The 20,249-nt window shown below is 37.3% G+C and overlaps 1 protein-coding gene across 1 annotated transcript in view; it reads left to right on the forward strand.

Annotated features, from left to right (window-relative positions):
• The window catches only part of pde11a.L (phosphodiesterase 11A L homeolog), a 217,881-nt gene that overhangs the window by 178,131 nt on the left and 19,501 nt on the right, over positions 1-20,249 (forward strand). The window contains exons 15-17 of the mRNA XM_041576061.1: positions 6,487-6,587; positions 15,603-15,680; positions 17,868-17,931. Of these exons, the coding sequence (XP_041431995.1) occupies positions 6,487-6,587; positions 15,603-15,680; positions 17,868-17,931 (243 nt within the window). The remainder of the gene's footprint in view (positions 1-6,486; positions 6,588-15,602; positions 15,681-17,867; positions 17,932-20,249) is intronic.

Raw genomic sequence — 20,249 nt, forward strand, 5'->3', positions numbered from 1 at the left:
TAGTTTTCCTGTTGCTTATTTGCCCTTTGTGCGTTCAATTGTGCCACTCTTCCTTGTCCTCAATCCCTTACACCCTATATTGATAAGGGGTTTCTGCTTGTCCTGTTCTCCCCTTTCTCTTTTACCCACAATGCAGCATTCTTTCACAGAATTCCAGAGCAGTTGTGCTCACTGAAAAATGTGTAAGTGCAGCTGATGTGTCAAGTCTGGTGCAAAAGTTGTGCCCAAGGCATACTTTTTAAACCATGTGTGCACTTCAAAGTTTCATGTGGGCATTTGGAGCATGTAGCATCAGCAATGTTTGTGCCCAATTCAGCATACACAGGGAGCCCTATGTGCAGCTTATTATGTTCAGCATACCATTAGGCAGCTGGTAGACTGACACACAGCTCTAGTATAGAAGAACATATATAGGTTTATAACAAGTGGCATATAACTAGTGGAGAGTATACAGACATTGTGTCCCGGCCTGTTAAGATCCTGTAACCGCCCTGTAGCCAGAATCCTATCCCACCACCCACAAACAGTTTCCTACTCCCTGGGTGTGGTGGGTACCGTGGTCCAAATGACCCCACTTTTGTGAATGATAAATTGAATGATTGCACTTTGCCATACAATTGTAAATAAGCCCTATAGTGTTACCTCTCTAAGGCTTCCAGGACCAAACACCCTTATCACTAGATACAGCGCAAGACTGACCTGGCAGGACACGCACGAAAAACCCATGCTGCCGCTCTCCCGGATGAGGGATGAGCAACATGACAGCGGTGAGGGGCCTTGTAGGCCCTTGAGGTCGCAGCTCCCAGTGGGGGGAACACCCCAGTCCAACACTGACAAGATATATAATATTTAAAAGATTTACTTTTCCATGTCTTTGGCCCAGGACATTTTGAACTAATTCAGCCTTATCAGAACTGTTTCGATCACATGGAAAATTGTAATGCAACTATATATTTATATGTAGAATTTATATATATATATGTGTGTGTATTTATATAGCATACATACACACACATAGTAAATATACTACCCATTTAATTTCTCCTGAGAAATGTTACCAATGAATAAAGATCAGTTTCCTGTTTAATCTTCCAAGCAATTATCTGATTCCATATGCCATGCCAGAATCATCCCCATAAACATGCGAGTTTATGTACAAGTGCTTTTGGGGAATCAAATGGCTGAGTTATTTAGTGCAAATGTTCAAATAGATTTAAAGCCTCAGTGTTGCCACCATAGGCTGATTAAAGTCAGGGATTCACATAGGCAGCAGTGGGAGAAATCCATCACACAAATAAGAAGCTAATAGGACAATACATTAGTCTATGTTAAAAAGACACTTAAAGAAGTGATTATGTGTGTGTGTTATGGCTTGAGTCCTCACAACAAGGGGACTTATTCCTGATGATGTGTCAGTGCATTACCTCGGGAGCCAATACTTCTTAGGTCAGCTCTGCCTTTATGTGTACTTTACATCTTGCACCCGTTTATGTAATGTGTTGTGTGGCTGCAGACTGACTCTGGCAACATCTGGATAATATATGGCTGCATGACACTGTTAACATACCCTTTAATCAGTGCTGGTGTGGAGAATGCTGGGAGTTGTAGTCCAGCAATATTCATTCACCACCAGTTGGCAGTGTACAAAACCTTATAAAAGGGATGCAAGGTTTAAAATAAAAATTATGCTAGAAATAAATGGTTTGTTTTGCAGCTGAATTGCAGAACCAGCAATCGAATATACTGTAAGCTTGTCAAATTTAAAAATAAAAAATAATGTTTATAGTTATTCGCATCCCCCAGAACATATTTATTGGTGAAAGGAAAGAATGAATCTTTGTGCAGGACACTCCATTGTCTGTTCTCCCATGTGACTGGTTCACTGCGTTTGTGTTGGCTGCAGACTGACTGTGAACTTTCATTAGCATTAATACAAATGAATGGGAAGTGTTTCTTAATTGTAGAATGCTTACTGTCATTCCAGATTTCTAAATTGGCGACAGAAAAATCTGAAACACCCAAACATCATCTTTTTTCCATTGTAGTATCACACTGGCACAGCTATTGTACGGTGTGTCTCTTTTATCCCTGTAATGGCTTTGTTCAGAAGCAGCCAGTAGCCTGATATTAATAAAAGCAGCCATACTCTCCAGTATAGTATTGGAAATAGAGAGGTTTTTAGATTTACATTGGAGTGGAAGCAACCACAGTATACATATATATCAGATCAGCATCTGATCTCTACTATGGGTGCTGTTAGAAAGAGTAGGGTGGTTCAGTAAAAAGAGATCCATAAATCAATCATGTCAAGTCTGCATCCTGTAGCATTTGTTGAACTGCAACTCCCTGATCTCCTGACAGCCTTCAGTAATTTAACATAATGTTACCATTTAAGAGTGTGGTGATCCAAGCAATGGTTCAGAAAGGCTGAAGTACAACCAGATGAGGACAATGACTTTATGAAACAGTTGGTCGGACTTTGGTCTGAATGACCAGATCAATGAAATTTGTCATTCACGTGTGCCCAAAGTGCTTATGGCAATGGTATTGCTTGAGAGCCTACTGGGAATTCCAGACTTTAAATGGCAGCCTAATCAACTGAGAGGTGTGATTTGGAACATTTTTGTGGGGACCAATAGACTGGGTGTTTCTGGTTGGCCTGTGGACATGTGGACTCCAGGTACAGTGGGAAAATGGGGCCTGCCTCTGTCCCTTGCTGGCGATCCTTCAGCACTGTCTGTTTACTTCTTTCTCTTCCATTGACCCCAGTTCAGAGTGAGCAAGTGACATGAAAGTGAGGAAGCAAGTGAGGGAGTGGGTGGAGGAGCTTAGGCTCTAGCAGCAATGTCTGTGGTGAAGTAGAGCAGTTTTGGTGTAAACTGGCAGAGAACCAGGCCAAGTTATATTGCCTTGGATGCTAATACTACCTGACCTAGCTCTGAGTGGCCCCCAACATTTCTTGGCAAACTTTGGCACCCATGCCTTTCATGAACATTGTAGCCCCTATGCATTTCACAGTAACATGTGACCCACAATTATTTCATCATAGCCTTGTCATATTTGGTCCTTGAGAGGTAAATAATGTGATTACAGTGCACAGATCACCCGCTTTCATAATGGACTCCTGCTAACAAAATGGTCACAACAGTAGGTAAAGGGGGGGGGGTGTTGTATATTGGTAATCTTAGTATATAACAAGGACCTAACATGGAGTAGCTTCCATTTCCATGTTAACCCTGTCTATCTTAAGAAATAACAAAAAACTTTTGTTTGCAATAGGCAAAAATTATGTTCAGCACAATCCATATTCATTGCACAAGGGATTATACTGCCCCTTTAATAAGTTAGATAAAATAAAAAGATAACCAGTGTAGCACTAATAGAAAGATTTGTACTGGAGAATATTCTTGCATCTGTTTGCACACTTTGCACCTTGCATTGTTTGTATTCATAACTGAGCCTGGAAGAATGTGAGATACACAGTATATATATATATACAGTAGTATGAGTGGTTCTGTGCTGCATAAAGGAGAAGTAGTGTAGGTAGCCTCCCTGGTGACTTTAGGGACCTCACTGAATAGGGTTCATAGTAGTGAGTTCTTGGTAGGCTGGTGCTGTATGCCTTTCCAAAGTGACAGGACTGTTGTGCAGAGCCTGTGATCCACTGAAACTAGTCAGTGTACCAAGTGAATTTCCTTTTTTAAAATCTTGGTTTCTCAATAAACCCAGTATGCCTGTTTAAGAACCTCTGGTGTAAAAAAAATTATTTGAAACTGAGTGAGATAGTTAGAGCTTAGCTGCACTGATCCTGTGAGGGCCCAGTTGAGAGGGGTGAGTTGCATATGGCAGTGCAGCACTTGGACAGCATTTATCAAAACCTAAATACCTGTGGATTTGAGAAACATGTTGTTGTCTGGTTTTTCTATATCCATCACGTTATGACATAGTGCTGGAATAAATACCCCTTAATGAATACTACCAGAAAGCCTCTAATCAAGCCATGTGTAAAGTATGTGCTTTATTAGATGTGACACTCATTTTTTAGCACTTTGTATTTCCACATTAGCATAAGGAGGAGGTGGCCCCTTCCCCAGCAGGGTACCATCAGGATATCCTCTCAGAGAGGAAATGTTGATGATTAATTCTAACAGATCCATCTGTATTACTGATGGATACTTCCCTGCTCCTGTGTCAATATTCTCCCTGAAAACATACATTTCTTGGAAGGGCCAATAGATATTTCTATGTACCAGTAGATGGCAGAGGACTCCATGTGTTGTTAGAACCAGTGTTGTGTTTGCTGATGACTCTGCTGTCGACAATGAAATGCTTTCCATTAACACAGAAAAATGCACAGCGTGTTTTACAAATTGGTTCTTAAATCTGGTGTGGAGGGGGCTTATCAGGTGCTTATTCCTGCATTATCCCTTTCTTAAGCAATGCACAGACAACCTTGCCTGAATCACTACAGGTTGGTTCATAGACCTATGTATTTTAATAAATAGAATATATTTTTAAACCACAGAGTAGGTTTGCCTAACTTAGAGATTGTGTGCATTACATTTGCCCAGGTGCAGTAACCCATAGCAACCAATTAGCAGGTAGAATTTACTGGTCACCTATTTAAAAGCAAACAACCCATTACATGCTGCATTAAGGGGGTTATTTATCAAAGGTTGAGTTTTAGCGGTTTGTGAGGTTTTTCTATACCTCGAATAAACTTACAACTTGAATGTTTTTTGATTTATGAAAAACCTGAATTTTGAATCCTGAAACGGGAAAACTTGAATACAAACATCTTCAAATGGTTCAAGGAACCTCTGCCATTGATCAGTGAGATCATGAGATCAGTGTCAGACTGGCCTACCGGGATACCAGGAAAACTCCCGGGGGGCCCAGGGGTCAGTGGGCCTCTTGCTTCTAATCATTTGGCTTATTTCATGGTCATTCCCTATTTCTTTATGAGAACAAAGAGGCTTAATAATGAAAGAATAGAGTATAGTATGTAGAGAAAAGAGACTAGGAGAATAAAAAGGTTGAGTGAGGAAAGGAGGTATAGTAGTTTGAAAAGTGGGCCCTCAGTTTAAGGTTTTCTGGTGGCCCTGGCATCCCAGTCTGACACTGCATGAGACTGACAGGTTTTAGCTGGAGTATGTTCAGATTTGAGCTTTTTCCAGCTTTGGGGTATAACAAATCTTGAGAAATTTGAGTTTATTTTTTTATAAACTGAAAAATTTGAGAGTTTTTTTACCCAAAAATTGTAGTTTTTTTCACTGAAAAATAACCTCAATAACTCAAATTTTTCAGTAAAAAAACAACTCCAACTTTAATAAATAAATAACCCCTTAATGTCAGCTATATATAAGTCAGTTATGTAACACAACTTCAAGTTAGGATACAAAAGTGCTACACATTGTTTCTTTCACAAACATTTTCTGCATCTTAATTTAATAGAACATTTGTTAGCCTAAAGCGCATAGATATTTGCTTGTATTGCAGTTCATTGTCTATGCTCTATGTCTTTGCATCTAATAGCGGCAGATGGTCATATAACAACATGGGTTTGGAGCCACACTTTGAACATCTGTATGAATATATGCGTTGAGGTCTGTGAAACCACATGCCAAGTACATGTACAGCATTGGACATATGTTCTGCCTCAGCTTTCTCTTGTTTTGTTGCCATTGCAGATACACATACACAAATAAACACAGGCCAACAACATACGATTGCAATAAACCCATCTGTATATATGTGCTAACATTTTGAGTTTATTTGTAAAATGCTTTTCTTATTTTGGTCTCAGTTTGCAATCTGGGGTGTATCAAAAGTCTCTGACAGCTACTGTATATATGTATCCATCTGGCCAAACATGTTACGCCCAATTCAATATTTTGGTCACCCACCTCTTGTTTTTTGAAAGATACTCTAATAGAATTACTAATAGAATTACACCAGGCCTGAGAATATGAACTATTGGAAGTAAATTAGTTGCTCCCATTCTCACTTCTAAAGTTTTTCAACCAAAATAAAAATAAAAATATTCACCCAGTGGAAACAAATATCCCTTTTTTTGAAAATGGTTGCTTAGTAAAGCGTTGAATTAAGAGAGATTTCAGGGGAACATTTTTTTTTTTATAATTTGGGAGTTTTTTTGTCTGGCTAGATTAAGATTGTCATAAAGTATTGTGATAATATGTCCAGGAATTCTGACCTTACTGAACATGAAGGATAAACATTTCTTACTCCATTTGACTATTACGTGGATTTGACTGCATTATAAATGTAGGAGCAGCCTCAGAGTTGCAACTCCTATTTTCTGCCAGTAGGAGGAATGGTGGGATTCAGTTAGATCTTGAAAATCCTATTATGATTCTGTTGAATTTTATCCCAAATCCTAGATTTGTTGCTTCCTCTGAAATGTAACCCTGTGTCCTGCATACACATATATTTTGTTATTTATTCCTTGTAGTTTTTGTCTTACAGGGGCACAACATTTTTGCCAACCTGTCATCACAGGAGTACAGCGACCTCATGCAGCTGCTGAAGCAGTCTATCCTGGCCACAGACATCACTTTCCATTTTGAGTATGTATTTTTATATTGCAGTAGAAGAAATCTATAGATGGAGCAATTGATTAGTGAGATATATTGATGCAACAAAAAATATCAATACAGTCTGGTTTTGTAACACCAGACTACTAAATTCCTAAATATGAAAAGCTTCTCAATAATTGAAATATACAGATTATGTGCCATGGTACATGTTCTGGAACTTGTGTTTCAAGTATTGGTATTCATCTTCAGACACTGATATTAGCCTTATTGTTACCATATTGTGCACATGCACGTACAGTGTCACAGCCAGAGTCCATTCTTAGAGGTTATTATCCCCACTGCTACTATGCACCATCTCTCCCTACTATACCTGCTTTTCCACAGCTACGGTCCTTTCCCAGGGACTATTATCCCCACTGCTACTATAGGCACCATCTCCATTCTATACCTGCTATCTCACAGCCACAGTCCTTTCCCAAAAACTATTATCCCCACTGCAAATATAGACACCATATCTCCCTACAATACCTGCTACCCACAGTCACAATCCCTTCCCAGAGACTATTATCCCCACTGCTACTATAGGCACCATCTCTCCCTACTATACCTGCTATCCCACAGCCACAGTCCCTTCCCAGACACTCTTATCCCACTGCTACTAGAGGTACATCACTCCCTACTATATCTGCTATCCCACAGCCAATGTCCTTTTCCAGTTTTGCCCATTTTTACAGATAATTCTTGCACATTAAAGAGTTACTATAAATCAGTTATATGTTAATGTGTTTTTTAACATTTTTCCTACATAAGATGCTACCCCGCAGAGCCTTGCTATGTTCTTGGATCAGACAGCTCTTCCTGACCCACCAACCACCAGGCTGATTAAAAGTCTAGGCACTAGCTGCATGTGAGATGCTCATGCTTGCTTCAGTTTAGCATTTATCCCCTTTGAGACTGTAAATGTCCTCGTCATGCCATGCATTTGAATGAGAGAAATTAATTTTGTTTTGTGCTTATGACTTTGAATCCTATTAGCGGCTTTCATAATATGCATTTGTGTCACATCCCAGTTCGTCGCCACTACACAGCACAATCCACTTTTTATTTGATGCCAGCAATCTTTGTATTAGCCAGAGTAATGAAGAAAAAAACTCTTAAATTCAGCCTGAAAATTGCAGCGATTTGCTATGTGCTGAGACAGCTTGTTTGTCGTTTGAGTGGTTTTTACATTACACACATGGACTGTGCCAATGTCAGATCACTCGGTCGGTGCTAGATTATTCATTTTTGTATAGTATTCCCAGACACATATACGCACACCTAAACAACCAGAACAAAATGTATTTGTTTCAGAAAAAAAAATAAATACACTGTGTTATGGTTGCATTAACAGCCTGCCTACAAGCGCAATGAAGTGTCTCCGTCATTGAAGCTAAAGGCTAAGTCTTTAGTTTCTCTTTTTATTTTCACAAACCAATTGTCATTTTTTAGCTTTGTGCAGGGTTACGTTTCATAATGTATCAGAACCTATTTACTTTTCTCTTTAGTTAACCAGGGGGCTTAACACAGATTTTATTTACTATCTAACTAATCTAATCTAATTTGATAGTTTATTAACATTGGCCAAACTTGCCCTAGTGCAATAACCCATAGCAACCAATCAGAGATATACTGTTATTATGCTACCTGGGATATTTACCATTATTATGCTACCTGTAAATTGTGTCTAGATAGTTTTTATTTACAACTGCTAGTGATAAGTACTGTTGTATGATGTATGCTTTTTTTTAGAAATGCTGATTCCACTCTATATTTTCCCTGGTTATTCAAAAGGTTTTCAAAGAGTAGGGGCTGGAATTAGGGGTAGGCAGGCAGAAGAGGTACTGTATGTGCCTAGCACCCCTAAAACCCTTGGCATGTGCCTCTTGTGCCTACTACCTTGATCCCTGGAAAAATTTGTCCTGATTTTGAATACCTGTCTACAGCTATAGACTTGATAATGTCCCTGTCTTTTGGCTCAACTGCCCAATGATTCTACTGTAGAGAGACTTATGGGTGTAACCTGATTCTGGTAACCTTGTTTTGGGTTAACCTATGTTGCAAAGGAAGCAATTGGATTCAGGAGAGATATTTTGTATGCTAATAGCTTATACAATTGCCACCACAATTTACTTTTTTAAATTAAAATATCTGCTGATTCATTAATTCATTCATTCATTAAAGAAAATGTTCACAATGATTTACATTTTGGTCATTAGGCATCAATCATGCCAAGGTTTCAGAAGATTTGCTTTAACTCAGGAGTTTCCCAGCAATAAAAATACAGGTTATCGGCTGTGCTAGAAGTTTGAACTTTTATATGAGTGCTAGAAAGTGCTGAAAATTCTGAAGGCACAGCCAGGCCAAAATTTATATTCTTTTTTGACTTGTACGGAGAATCAAATGCCAGACAAGGCAGCCTATAAATATGACCATATGCAAAGTTGGATAAATGTGTTTAATGTATAGGACTTGTTATCAAGAATGCTTGGGACCTGGGGTTTTCCGGACAACGTATCTTTCCATAATTTGGATCTTCATATCTTAGGTCTACTAGAAAATCATATAAATATTAAATAAACTCAATAGGCTGGTTTTGCTTCCAATATGGATTAATGACATCTTAGTTTGGATCAAGTAAAGGTACTGCTTTATTATTACAGTGAAAAAGGAAATTATTTTTTAAAAATCTGGATTAATTTGATAAAATGGAGTCTATGTGAGATGGCCTTTCTGTAATTCAGAGCTTTCTCTATAACGGGTTTCTGGGTAACGGATCCTATACATTTAGTATCCACTTTTTTCCTGATCAGCCAATAGCAAGTAGAGCTGTGTTTGGCATTGTAATGTCTTCTTCAGGCTCTATTGCTATTGCTGCAGAGTCATTGACATCTATTACTTTCATACCTCAAAAACTGGCCATCTGGAACTGTTTAACCACATTATTTATCAGCCTTATCATAATGAAGCCTTTATTACTTTACTAACACAACTTACAGTACCTACAATCTCTCTGTAGCTCTGTTTTGGCCACCAGTGACCCTTAAAATTCACTTATTGCCCTTAAGTACCAAATGCAAAGCTCTGCCAATATGGTTGCATTTTCTCCAATAAACTGCTCTATAAATGACACATTATTATAAATTATTTACGATAATTTTCTCACAATAGAATGACACTCAGTTACATTCTTGTTGAAGGAGGTCAAGTGGAAACATTATAAAAAATGATAGAAAAACAGAAAACATTTATGTTTTTACTCACTTCTGAGAGCTTCTCAGATTACTTTTTATAATTTAAAACTTTTAAAGTATTAATTTTAAATAGTATTATTCAACTGAGCATCATGGGACTGGTAGTTTACAACAGCCAGAAGCTCACGTATTTGATTTGAAAAAAGAGAGCGAGAGGTTTAAATGTTGCATTGTAACACTTGATCTTCCGTGAGAGATATTAATAGGCAGAAAATGACTCTTTAATGATCTCCCCATCTTTTTTATTCTTCTGTCATGCATTTTATCAGTGTCTTCCGCTGGGACTGAATATGTATTTAGTGCTGGGTAGAGGTGCAATAGACAATTTCCCCAAGGCAAGCTTCAGATTATTGTTCATACCTCCGCTTTGCTTTGGTGAGACATAGCCATACGCATTGTGATCGGGCACAATGCCTGTTAGACAGATGGGCATGAGCAGAGGCTGCCAACAGCCCATTTGTTTGTAGAAGTTAAGGGCAAGATTCCCAGTTACATGAATCCTAATGGTTCCCTGTTGTGTTTACAAGCCCATGGTTCAGGAAAAATGCCATCACTAAAATCCAGTGCCAGTCTTGTTAACTGTTACATGTGGAATATAAATCTCATCACTGCAGGAAAGTTATGTGCCAGATTTGTAACATCAGTCTATAAATATACTGATATTTGAATCTATTACTATACAATATTACAGAAGTATTAATATTAATTGTATATTATATTATACGGGATGGGTTATGCCTTCCTTATAAAAGATTCATATTCTCTAATTGCTGGGTTGAGCTCTAATTCTTCTACCCTAGTGGGTTGTTGTTCTCTAGTTCTTCTACCCTAGTCTGTTAAATAGTATCTTTATATAGATAAAGGGAATAGGATAATTAAGATAGAGAAAAATAAAGTTTAAAATGGAGGATAGTGAGCAACAAACAGGGACAGTAAGAACAGCAACATTTCTTCATAAGCTTAATCTTTATTTTTTTATGTTGTCTACAAACAGCCAATATAACTGGAATTTTGAATACAACTTTATACTAATGTTTAGGGACCCCTCATCTACAGTAAAAGTTTTAACATGCATCCAACTATTTATTTTGGTGGGGGGCATGCTATGGCCTCTCATGCAGATATTAAAAAAACAGATTGCCAATAGATACAAAGATTTCACAATTCCAGGTACCTTCAGCTGCGGCAAAGCTTGTTGTATAGTTGTATAGTGACAGAACAGAATGATAAGGCTGCAGCACTAAATAATACATTAAAGTTAAATAAAAACACCATTTGGAAGTATTCTGCCATCAAAAACATTGTTTCTCAGATATGAAAAGTGCTGTTACTCAAGGGAAACTTAAATCATAGAGAGACAGGGGAAAATATCAATGAATTCAGCACTAGTTAGGCCTTGTATTCATGTTTTAGGATGCAAAGTGAAAATGACAATACAGATTATCTGGGGTCATCACCCTTGAGGAGGTAATTTAAATGGCCCTAGATGTTTTAACTTTGCCCAAAACTCTCAATTTCTGGTTTCTATGACATTTAAACCATTTTCTGTAAACAGTCTGCTTAAATAAAGCACCACAGAGTCTCTAACAGTAGCAATGAAACTTTTTCACCTACATGAGTCTTTCGTCTGTTTTTTTACCATTGTTCCTTTGGGTATACACTGAATCTTTTGTCACATGTGCAATGATGGGATGAAAAATGTCATCAGCGTTGTCATTACCATGTCAGCCACTCTATTGCACATGCTTTATGTAGGCACTTTAAGACTGATAATATCAATCCTGATAACATCACAGAGGTTTTTTAAGATGAAGTCTGGAAACTTGAAACCTCAGATTAGATTTGTAGAGCCAGTCAGGTCCATCTGGATTCTGAACCAGTACAAGTTGTTTCTCTCATTTATAATTAACACCAATATTGAGGACCTTAATTTGAAGGTCAGAAGTTTCACAGAGAGGACAAAGGACAAGTCATATTTCTACTTTCCCTTTCAGTTGGCTCTTTAGTCCTATAATAATTGTTACTTTTCACATGATGTATTCTGAACAGTCTAACAATATGCTGTTTCACTGTTCTGTCCTATTCATTGAACAATTTAGGGAAACAAGTCGGATAGTGCATAAGTACTATCCCCAACCTCCCACTAACCAATAGAAACCTTCTTACTCTTTCTCTATGATACTACTGGCATAAATGGGTGAGCATTAAATATCAGCTATTACAATTGTGAATTTATAAAAGTAACATTACATTTATGGATGAGTAAAAGATAGTAAATATGTTAATGTTGTAAAAAGATGAACAGTAATGTTCTATCGATTCAGCATGCATCTGGCCTGGCACCAAGTGGGTTAATGCTTTCAGTCATCGTACTTGTTTACATGGCTAGACAGAAGGCACAGGAGACATACTTTATGCCACAATATTAGTCATTTTTGTATGAAGTAAGACTGTTTTGAGACTGCTTGCAATTTGGTACAAATGAGCCATGCTCATTTTAAATGTCAGAGGCTGCCAGATGGGCTTGACAAATGGGATTCTTGAACAGGTTCACTGGTTACAATGTAAACCATCTCCGAACTCTGAATGGGATTTCGAGATCCTTTAAAGTTGTGGGGCCCTATATACTCAGCCAGAATGCATATCTGATCGCAATAGATCATTATACACCAGAGATATTTACATATGGATAGGAGTGGTGGATGTTTAGACTAGTTTATATTTATACTGTTTATATTAGTACAAAATAACCAAAGCACAAACTGTTTTGGGATAATTCAAGTATGAGTATTGATAAGGGACCAAGAAAAAATGAACAATGAAAAGGTTTCCAAATCCACCGAGCTTTTTTATTTTTTATCAAAAAGTGTGAAATTGATTTTTTTCCCTCTGTCTCACTGAGATTTAAATTAAAATCCAGCTTTGCTGGAGCAAAGCGAAAAAATACCAGAGAATATTTATAAATGATATGGTGTTTTGACTTATTATTATCCTTCATTTATAAAAAATAATCTGTAAAAAACTGGGTAATATATCCGTGCTATATTTATATATGCCCATTGAATTCAGTGTGACAGAGATACAATATTTTTATATAAAATCCTCACATTTGGTACTGTGGCACCATTGGCTATTTCGTTGACTTTGGGTGCATCACACACCTATTAAAGTGGCAAGAAATTGAAAGTTAGATTTGAACTTTACCATAGTGATTATAAAGGGGCAAATTTACTAAAGGGCGAAGTGACTAAATCGGGCGAAAATTCATGACTTTCATGAAATAGCAGAAAAGGCTGTGATTTATTTCTTCAACGTTTCGGCTACCAAACTTTAGCCGTCCCTTACCATTCATTCATATATATATAACATTTTTATTAAGTAAAATACGTATAATGCAGCAGTGATTTTGTTTCTAGGCAACATGCATTTTGTTGCCTTAGAATGAGTGATTGTAAATAATTACTTTTAAAAGACCTATAATTGGAATTAACCTGTGTCATTACGTGCCCTTTTCTAAAGCTCAGCTTGAATTGTCACCAGAGGTGAATCTCAAGGCAAATAGCAGATATTGTCTTTCCCTAGCAAAAGTTCACATAATTGATTTTGTCCAGAAGGGACTATACAGTAACTCCTATAATGTAAGTAAAGGTCTGTGTCATATTTTGCACAAGTATTCTAATGTCATGCTCATTGTCGATCTTATTTATGCATACATAAATTACTACATTGTAATAATCAAGTCTGATTTTTCAGGTGGAAATCTTGTTCAATAAAATCACAGGGTGCACATCTATAATTAGCAGAATTTATTAATAAACCTTACCTACTGGTAACTTACCAGCCTACTTACTACCTTTTAACATTAGGCCACATTGTGCCCCACCTACTTAGAATGACTATAGCCATGCTTCATCATCATCAACTGATGATTGGTTGAACTGAAGAAGCCCCACGGATGAGTAGTCAAATGTTTTCAAGAAAAACTCAGAAAAGTCCAGTTGCTGTAGACTTACAGTATCTCCTCTATATGCTGTATAATATATAATGGCCTGGATGAATGAAAACCTTCATAGACATTAGCATCACCATTAATATCACGTATATAAATAGTACATATACTATAAATAGGGTTGCCACCTGTCTGGTATTTTACTGGCCTGGTCAGTAAAACTATTGCTTGATGCCAATGTTATTAATAGGTTTAATAGGGAAAAAGCATAAAAGTATAGCAAGGCCGGTATTTTTTTCCAGAAAAGGTGACAACCCTATGTACAGTATAAAGCACTAGTAAGTTACAATATGCTTTACAATATTTTATAACAAACATGGGTGTTACAATTTTAAATAGAAACAATGGGGTTGGAGCCGTGCATCGCAAAGGTGGACAGGTGTTTTAATTGTGTGTTTTTTATAGACATGATCCAGCACTGTGTGCTTACACGCAGTGAATTTGTCAGTGTGGTTGTGGGGTGTCAAATGGTTCACGCTTGATGCGTTTATATAATTTTAAATGGAATTATTAAAAATTAAATTTTAGAAAGCTTTGTCACAAGACTGTAGCAGGTGTTCTGAACTGGGTTGCTGTGGGGCGGGACCAGATGTACTTGGCTAGCTGGGTGCACGACTCCAACCCCATTGTTTCTATTTAAAATTGTTACTTTGTATACAACCTTGCAGAACAGCCTAGCTCATACACTTTAGTTACATTGTGGATGCTGTTTATTCAACTAAACATGGGTGTTACAGTACATGTTTGGGTTTTGTTAGATTCACTGATCATAAAGTTTTCTGTGTCTAAAAGGGGTCAAACTGATTTCAAATGTGAAGTCACAATTCGATGATTTATGTAAACTAGATTATCCAAGATGACAGGTATATGTAAATCCCAAATTTTACCCTTATTGACTTTGCCCAATTCTTACTCGCAGAAGCCTTCAAGCTGAGCCTACCATGGCAATGCCTTAGCTCCTCCTCCCCCAGAGGGGCATCACAATAGTTTGAATGATAGGGATGCATCAACTATGGTCCTGAAAAAAGACATATATCCATCAGGTTAAACCATTCCAAAATATGCTACTAATTTATCCAGAAAAAGGAACAGGAAACCTCCAGCAGGCCAGCTGCCAATTCATCCTCACAGGGGAGAAACAAATGTGCCCTGGAGCCAAAATGGCAATCAAATTGCTCCCTCAACAATTACCACTGACTGTTTAATAAATCATAATTATTTATGGTCTTTACCTCTAAAAACACATCCAACCTGTTTTCAAACCCACAACAGATTCAGTCATTATCATTACTCCTGCAATAAAGAAACCTTGCTGATGGTGGAATCTCCTTTTCCAACCATTGACTACACTGCTCAGTCATGATCCTTGCACCTTGGAAACTTTAGCTTTAAAAAGTTATTTTATATTAGTGTTACCTTTATCCTATGTGCTGATGAAAGGACCAACCAGTGCACTTGGATGTACAGTATCATGCTTTTCTAGCAGAGAAAGAGTTAAGCACTTTGTTGTTATATTTAGAAGAACAACAATTTCTTTCCCCGTACAAAAATGCATGTCACGCTATCTCCAGAGAGAGACTGGTACTGTTATATCAAGGCAGGGGCCTGATCCATCTTGATAAATTGTCATGATAACATTGTCAGGTGCAAGTGGCAAGCAAATCTCTTAACATCACATCCTATAAAAAATTCTATTTTTACGTCTCTGATCCTATTAACCTGCACATGCTTTCTGTTTTTCAGAAGAAGAAATGAGTTTTTTGAACTGGTCAATAAAGGAGACTACAACTGGAATGTTAAATCTCACAGGGTTATATTCCGGTAAGGAAAAACAATGCCTATATCTGTCTCTTTCTTCTTCACTGTATATTTTGAAGCGGCAGATGAGCAGTGCATTAGTATTGGTACGGTGCTGTGACATTTCATAATGTCTAGTAAAGATCATCGCAGTGCATCAAGGTCGCCGCTGCTTCAGGCTTTGGAATAAACATCAGTAAAAGATAAATTTGTCAGATATGAAGCCAACATTGGTAAAAGAGTTTCTGTCTGGAAGCACAGCCTGTTTAGTGATCATGACATCTTATGAAATAGAAGAAAGTTGATCATATATTTGACATAACAGGAGTTATCCAAGCGCTGTACATCTGAGTGACCTTGCTTACTGTTTTCCTATGCTCTAAATGCCATTCTTCCAAATGGACACTTCATAAAAGCCTGTTCATCTGTGGTTCAACTGCACAGACAAATTCAAGAATTTGACATGAAGGTCCGGTATAACAAAAACATTTGTATCAAGAGCCACTATAGCATCATTTAGTATTATTTTTTATCGATCCAAACTTTCCCTGTTATTGTTTGTGTCTCTGGGGATGTTTTATTAGCTCAGGCTTTAGTTTTAGTCTTAACTAATACATATTAATTTATGCTCGTTTGACAAACTCATCAAACTAGAAGATCTTTGGTGATTTGACCTGGTTGTTTGGCCTCCTGGTCTAAGGATAAGAGACAAGATAGGGGTTTATACAGACCCCTTGGGGAGGACCACATCTACCTGTTAGATATCTGGCCAATCCCTGATCAGATATTAGTCAGGCTTGGGGGTCTCTTTGAGCCATACATCTACCATTACGCAAAATATTCAGTTTGGAGTGACCAAATCAGCAGCTTATATCAGCTTGCATATGGCCAAGTAAAGGTTGCCTGAAACACCATTAAACTATGGCAGTACTGATATTTTCATATAGTAAGAACAGCCAGGAAATTTTATGTTATATATACTCAATGAATCAAATACACAGAGAATGCTTGAAAACTAGAACAGTACCTTACTATTGTTGTTACAAGAAGCCACAAGGAGATATGACCTAACAGTCCGTGGTGCATAGTCTGATGTCAAAGAGAGAATAACCAGTGGAATGTTGCTTGTAATGGAGGACTTCAATCTTAGCATTAACAGCCATATTAATATTATCAAAGCCTATACGGCATGTGTTGCAAAACAGTGAGGTTGGCCAGTCTTGGAGCCAGTTAGGTTTAGATTTGGGGAGAATGCCCAATAATGCAAATGACCCTTCCTGTGTAAAACTGCAATGTGGGTGATATTTGGTCATGCATGTTCAGGTGACCTACAGTTTTTGAGTCAAGAAAATATACTTTGGCCAATCACAGACTGTGCTAGCGTGCACCCCCCGTTATTACAGTATATACATCTGTGACTGATAGTCCTCTTTGGTGTGGCAGTGAAATTAAGGAATAGCAATATAAGCCATTGTCAGGATCTAGCTAAATATTTACATGTACAATAAGATAGAAAAATCGGGGATTTGGAGGCTGGAATTCTAGGGGAAAGCATTGCCTTTATGTAAAAATCATGGCAGACTGCATGCACTTGCTAAATATGTAATGAAAGGTCATAATAGTTTCTTTTCTTCTTGTAAGTCTAATGCAACTTCCTTACTTTTTATATATATATATATATATATATATATATATATATATATATATATATATATATATATATATATATATATATATATATATAAATAGAGCAGTAGCTCTATCATGCTTTATGACTGATATTCTAGCAATCTCTATAACAAAGCATTCAAGCCCTAGTGGTCAGAAATCCAATCTGAATGCCAATGATCACCTCATTACAGGTTTTAGACCCCATATGAGTATTAATTAGCAATAAGAAAGTAACTACATTAAAACTTGATATATTTAGCAACAGATATATTATTAAAATAATGAATAAAAAATTGTATATAGGGCAAATTTGCTGGCTGATATTACCCCCTCAAGCACTATGACTATACACAAATGCTTTTGAATTTAGAGACGTGTTCCTTTAATTTCAACTAAATATTGTATGCTGCTTTTTGTCTAGCTTAGACAATAATAATTTTAAGGTTCACCTGTATTATTGTATATAAATGACTAAATGTGTGTGTAGGGGTACTGGGGTAATCATGGTATCCCTGCTTTGATCAATCTTTTTTCTTTTAGATCCATGTTAATGACAGCGTGTGACCTTGGAGCTGCAACCAAACCATGGGAGATTTCCAGACAGGCAAGTGTTGATTTATAGCAGGGCAGGGGAAGAACATGCTGATAGAACAATATTACAAGGGCTACCATGACTTACAAAAACCCAAGCAGGAGATGTAACCTTTTTGATGCTGGAAATGTTAATGAAATATTGCCAAAAGATGGCTCTTGGACCTGGAATTCCCAAGCAGTTGCAACAGTCTGGGGAGAAGCCATTTAATGTTGGATTTGATATATTTGCCTCTCTGAATGAATATGCCTATCTGAGCATTATTGGTTTCACAAAACCATAACTTTAAGGAACTGAAAAGTGCCTCTGATTTATTTTCTTCTCAATAGAAAATGAGATTTTTCATATTTTGCTTTCATGTATATAATTTATGATGGCTCATTTTACAGTGCAGCAAGGAGCAAAGAAAAGGCCCAAAGCACCCTGTTTTTGCACCTGGACCCACATGTTGCAACCTACAGTACAATTATTTTTGCTCCTAGAAGGGAGACCAATCCTTTGTATGCAGCTCTGCTTACAAGAGGGTGAAAGGTGGGTGCTACATGGGAGTCATCTGGAATACCCCAAAGCTTGCTCATAGTCTGAATGGTGAAGCTGGGGAGCACTGCAGTAGATAAGGAACTTGGAAGTCTGCCTGTGCCCATTCAGAGAATAGTTGAGTGCAGTTGGGAGGTTTTAGTGACATTTAAAAGAAAAGTAAACCTTTTCTAAAAATGAATATTTTGTACACCTAGCTCTCAAAAGTAGACAACGTAAATTCTCCAGCTTTAACTCTTGATAATTTGGTATAGTACATCAAGTTTATTAGCCCAGCAATTCTTGTTTAAATAACCGTTGTTTACCTATCATTTGTTAGGCCAGTGTCAATGCTTTTAGGTTTTTGACCTCCTCTCACTGAGTTGAATAGGAAATACACAAGTGGGGTCATGTAATAAAAGGCATTCATTTTGCCCAGGTGCAGTAACCCATAGCTACCATTCAGCAGGAAGCAATTACTAGTCACCTGTTTAAAAGCAAACATCTTATTGGTCTTTTATTACATATAGGGGTACATGTAGGAAACAGAATTCAGTCCACAGTCGGCTATATGCACAGGTTAAGAAGTGGCTGAGGAAGCAATGGGGTTCTGACCATAATGCTTTCACCCTTGTGCCCCAGGGAAAGGTATATTACCCCTACAGATGTGCAATTTTGAGCATTTTTTAGAAAGAAAACTTTCAGCAGAATGTTCTTGGTCCACAAGAAGCAACCAAACCTTTGCTTCTGCATGTTTCTTATGCATGTCTCTCAGAGCAATGGGACACAGTCATGGGCACTTTTCAGCCGATTGAAAAGCATTGCATTTGACATTGAACTTAAAGCCTTGTGATTACATTGTGATTTCATTAAAAAATAGACCAAAGGTGATTAACACTGTCCCTCCCACATTCCCTGGGTGCAATTATATTTTTTGGTTGTAGGTAGAAATGGTTGTTATAAACTGACTGTGAGAGTCCCAATACCTTCCCGGTATAGAGAAGGTCATATTCCAAAAGATTGTAATTGTCTGCTCTTTGTTATTAACCAGAAAGAAAAAAGAGAGTTTACACACGGATTGCACTGATGCAAAACACTCAGTGATGTTATATCAAATGACCAATAAATTTGTTTGCTTCTCTTTGGATGTAATTGCTATTAAAGCAAGTAATCAAGTAGTAAGATGAAGAAAATCCTTATTTCCCTGTAATGCTATGCTTGTCCAATTATATCCCAGCAATAAATTAATAAATGGCAGTTACAAAAGGCTCACTTGATGAGCAATGCCAATGAGCTGCTTTCACTCTTACAACAAATAAAACTAATTTTTTTCAATAACTAATTTCATCCTGGTATCATATTAATTTCTAAATGATACATGTAGCTTGACATTATTTGCCTTGCTGCTTTCAGAGCTCTGAATCAGAGATGGGACCTTGTGGCCATATAATGGCTCATTTTTATAGCAGCAAGAGGACTTAAAAATAAGATTGTATAGCTTTAGTTGTTCACAGATCATTCTCTCTTTCTTCCTTTTGCTTTATACATTTGTCCATGAGGAAGGTCATATGGAGGTAGTTGAAACATTGGACGTCACATAAAAACCTTTGGTTTATTTAAGTGGGTGGTTCGCTTTCAAGTTAACTTTTAGTATGTTATAGAATAGCCAATTCTAAGCAACTTTTCATTTGGTCTTCATTATTTTTTATAGTTTTTGAATAAATTGCCTTCTTCTTCTTCTGACTCTCTCCAGCTTTCAAAAGGGGGTCCATTTAACCCCTTTTAAATAACAAATGCTCTGAAAGGCTACAAAT

This window comes from Xenopus laevis, chromosome 9_10L (assembly GCF_017654675.1).
Source record: "Xenopus laevis strain J_2021 chromosome 9_10L, Xenopus_laevis_v10.1, whole genome shotgun sequence".
Taxonomy (NCBI): Eukaryota; Metazoa; Chordata; class Amphibia; order Anura; family Pipidae; genus Xenopus; species Xenopus laevis.